Raw genomic sequence first — 4,686 nt, forward strand, 5'->3', positions numbered from 1 at the left:
TTTTAGTCAGATTTTAGGATTTATGAGTAGGATTATTCTTTGCTTTTGTGTTAAACCTATTTGAAAAAGTTTTAAATTGAGTAAGATACTATTTTGGCAGGGGAAAAGGTTGATATCTTATTTTTTTTTTTTAAATAGTAAAGAATCGTTGTAATTTTAAGTACCCAGTAAAAGGGAGATAATCAGGAATCGAATACGAAAATTTATCAGAATGAGATAATTGGGTGTTACCAGAATAAGTACCAGAAATGAAAGGTTTGAACGTTAATTAAGCTAGCAAAAAGGGGGAAAAATGCAAACAAGTAGAATAATTATAAAATATGATATTGAAAAAAATGAAGGAAATTAACTGCTGAATGATACAAGTAAACTAAATGGTCTTATTTAAAAATTGTCACATGTGAAGCTTTAAGGAAGAAAAATTCCTTTATAATAAAAGCTTTATTTAAGGAGGATGTTTATGTTTTTTATTTGCTTTTTTACTGCTACATATTATCTTCATTAGATTTGAATAAACTCATTGAAGTTACTTAAATTTGTTCAAACTTTTTTTTTTGTCTTTTTGAGATGGTTTCACTAGGTGGTGTAGGCTGGCCTGGAACTCACAGCAGTGCTGCCTCAGCACTGGGATTATAGGCATATGCTGCCACACTCAACCCTGTTCAAACTTAAGCATGTCACCTTTTTTTTTTTTTTTTTTTTTTTTTTTAAATGAATTTAGGACAGGGTCGTAGTGATTCTCATGTTTTCAGCCTCCCAAGCCCTGGGATTATAGGCTTGCACCACCACACCCAGTCTCAATCACTGTGTAAGTGCACCCTCAGAATGGGGCTGGCATGACCCTTTACCACTGAGCTATCTGGCCAGCTCAAGCGTGTCACTCTTAAAAGTTGTTTTCAGGGGCCAGCAAGATAGTTCAGCAGACTACGCACCTGCTTAAGAAAGCGCAGGGACCAGAGTTCCACCCCAGCACCACATGCAGCGCTGGCCCTGCCCCTGGGCAAGTTGACCTGGCTGTGGAGATGGGCTGGTGGTGCATGCCTATAATTCCAGTGCTGGGGAGGCTGAAAACTGGAAGATCACTACAAGTTCGAGCTGCATACTGAGGCCCTGTAACAACCAAATACATTAAAAAAAAGTTATTTTCAAAAGTGTTCTTTTTACTCTAACATTGCCATTTCTTAAAATATTTTTGAAAATTTTTCAAGAAAATTTAACTTTTTAAAAAAATATTCTCACTAATGATGTGTCTTTGTAAGCAAAACAAATTTTAGTCCTAGCTTTTTGTTATATATGTTTGATTCTTAAAAACTTGAATGATTTTCTTGTCTCATTTATAAAAACATGAGAATCATTGTTACACTACAATCAAAGTGGACATAGCATCGTTGAAAGTGTACATTTCATGATAGATATTTTGCAAAAGCACAACTCACTGAGATAGATAAGTCCTGATAAGTTACAAATTTCTGATGCATTACCTAATAGAAAAAATTTTTGACTGTTAAATAATTTATTCATTTTTCTTCATGTGAAGTGTAATGAACACATTTAGAGAAAAAAAGTCCTTTACTCGAAGTATAGGTGCTTGACTTGTAATCTAACTCAGTGTTTTCTCTTTTTAGTGTGGACGTAGTCAGCTTATTCTTCAAAAAGTTCAAGCGTTGCTAGAAAAAGCTTTTAGCTTAACCCCTCAGTCATCGGAATTTGCTGCAGAAATTGGATACCAAATGATTTTACAAGGAAAAGTTAAAGAGGCGTTGACATGGTATCAGACTGCAATGACCCTCGATAACACCAGCATCTCCGCACTTATCGGTAGGGTGACTGTTTCTGTAAATGTTCCTGATAAGGCATGCAGCAGTTGCTTAGTTAAGTGCCTGTGGCTAAACAGGAAAATATATATTTCAGTTTTCTAAAGTTAAGCTATTCTCTGCTAGCCCCATCCCTTTTATTGGCTAGAGAAAAGGTCATGGGTTTACAAATAAAAGTTTTATTTCACAAATAGAATAAATTTTTATGAGATAGTTTCTGTAAGTTTGAAATTCTGGAATAAATGATTTTATATGAAAGTAGAGATTCTCTACTTTAGTTCACTCTTTTTCCAATTTTGTTACTGTTTTAATTTAAAACTAAAATTTTGTGATGGGGAAATATGTTTTATTAGCATTGCTTATGTTATTTTGCAATGTACATGCCTCAATTGGAATAATTTTTGGCAGTTTTTGTTCTCTTTGATTGTAGGATTCATCCGCTGTCAGTTAATGGATGGGCAATTCCAGGAGGCAGATCAGCAGCTAGAATTCCTCAGTGAAGTTCAGCAGTCCATGGAGAAATCTGCGGTACAATTTTTTGATCAGATAGTAGATCCCAGCTACGTACAGAGCATGAAAAGTGTGTGTGTGTGTGTGTGTGTGTGTTTTAGGGAAGGGTCTACAGGGTGTTCACATCTCACTACTAGATGGAACTCCTAGTGGTTCTCTGTTTACAGCCTTCCAAGTGCTGGGATTACAGGGGCGCGCCACCACACCCAGTCTCAGTTGCTGGCTCAGCGTGCCCTGGGCACAGGACCCGTGCGGCAGGCCTGGGGATCAAATCCCTGGCCCCTGCACCTGCTTGCAGGCACTTTAATCATCTGAGCTATTTGGCTGGCCCCAACGCATAAAATTTTAATTCAATATTCTTAGTGATGGCTCTAAAGGACTAATGTATGCTAACTTTAAAAATGTCATTGTATTTATTATTTTACCCTATGCAAAGCTAGACTTAGAAACATTCTTCTTAATGATTCTAAATGTCAGTGCTCCAGGTTAATACTGAATTTTGAACAAATAATTGCACATAAATAATACTTTATGTACATTTGAAATCTAAGTAAAAAAGGTAAATGGGTTTATAACTGAATGAAATAACATGAAAACTATTTCTTTTCCAGGATTTAATCTATTTACATGCAGTTCTTGCTATGAAGAAAAATAAGCAAGAAGAAGAAGTTGTATGTTTATTAAATGATGTTTTGGACACTCATTTTTCACACTTAGAAGAGTTGCCTCTTGGCATACAGTATTTTGAGACTTTAAATCCTGATTTCTTACTAGAAGTTATTACAGAGTATCTGAATTTCCGTCCAATGCTGGTAAGTAATTCTGGGACATTTTCAAGGATATGATTATACACTTTATAGAAGGTACTAACAAGTTATAGTTGATATAATAGACTGTATCAGCATCTAAAGACTACACAATTTGTAACTGTGGTATTTAAAGTAGATTTTCTTGTGGATTTCTTAGTAGTCACAATATACCTAACCAATAGGTTTCATTATATGTGAAATAAAATAAGCAATACCTGCCTACAAGATTGGGCAAAAATCAAATCAGACTATATAATCTTAAAAAAAAAATGAGTATAATTTGTTATTTGAAGTACTTCTAAATGAGAGTGTTTATAGTAATGACTGTTACCAATTAATAAAAATACTAGTTTATTCATATTCATGTTGTTAAAAACTTAAAATCTTCACTTTAGAAGGACTATTAGAAATCATTGCCTTCTAACACTCACTGTATGTTGGAATCTACTTTGTAATACCTTCAGGTGCCCCCTAACCTCTGAGCACACTACAAGTGGCATTTTTATTACCTAACTGTGAGAATTGAATTGCAGTTCCTACTGAATTCAGCTTTCTTGCTCATTGGAATAACAGGAAGCCCAGGATGTAGCTTTAAGAAAGAATCATTTCTCATACAACAGATTTTCAGTTTTCTTGTTACCTTAAAAAATTTCACATTTGCAACAGTTTAGTTTTGTATACTGAAATAGTTTTAACCACCCTGGTTTTGAACCTGACAACGCCCTTTGTTTTGTCTTTGCCTCTCCTTAGATTCATTATCCCAAATATAGGTTTGACCTGCAAGTCCTAACATAGACCCCTTTCCTCCCTTTTTCTATTTGTGCATCAGGGCTTGTACTCTGTGTTTGTGAATCAGTTATATTATTGACTCCTAATGCATTGACCTTTAAGCAAAGTCATTAGATCTGTCCTTTGTACTTTTGGACTCAAGTGTAGAACTCTACATTGAATCCTGTGCAACTGTCTTCTCATTCATCCTGGAACTGCAGATTATCACACTCTCTGGATCTTGTCATCTATTTTGAATGGAACCTTAACTTCATCTGTCACCTGCTTTTTCTAGCTCTAAGATAATCAGGATGGTCCTATCTGATTATTAACAGTTTTGAGTAGAAGTGACAATGGAATCCCGTGTTATTCTACCAAATAATTCTTTCCCAATTGATACAGATACATTAGTCAGCTTCCTTTTATTACAGACAGAAAACAAATATAAATGACCTATCTTTATTAGACCTAGGCTTACGATACCCAGCTCACATTTCAAACTAGAGTATCAGGAGGGTCTCTATCAAGTAGATCCTTGCTAGAAGCCAAATTTGTTAACATGTGCTCCAATGGAGGGCTTCAGAAACTATGTAAACAGAGGAAATGAAAATAGCTTGTACTTGGGGGAGTCATGGTGCTTTAATTTTCATGTCTTTTCCCAGACTTTCCTAAGTACTCTTTATGAACTAAACCTTCACAGAATCGTACTTGTGGGGACCTGCCCCTTAGCTCAGTTCTTTAAGTGGCTGCTTCAACAAAGCAGTCAGGCTCAGGTTGCTGTGGTT

At 35.4% G+C, this 4,686-nt stretch overlaps 1 protein-coding gene across 1 annotated transcript in view; it reads left to right on the top strand.

The window, feature by feature from the left end:
* Ttc21b (tetratricopeptide repeat domain 21B) overlaps positions 1 to 4,686 on the top strand; it is an 87,014-nt gene that overhangs the window by 11,565 nt on the left and 70,763 nt on the right. The window contains 3 exon segments of the mRNA XM_004646388.2: positions 1,566 to 1,818; positions 2,245 to 2,342; positions 2,936 to 3,136. Coding sequence (XP_004646445.1) covers positions 1,566 to 1,818; positions 2,245 to 2,342; positions 2,936 to 3,136 — 552 coding nt within the window.

This window comes from Octodon degus, unplaced genomic scaffold (assembly GCF_000260255.1).
Source record: "Octodon degus isolate 3935 unplaced genomic scaffold, OctDeg1.0 scaffold00267, whole genome shotgun sequence".
NCBI lineage: Eukaryota > Metazoa > Chordata > Mammalia > Rodentia > Octodontidae > Octodon > Octodon degus.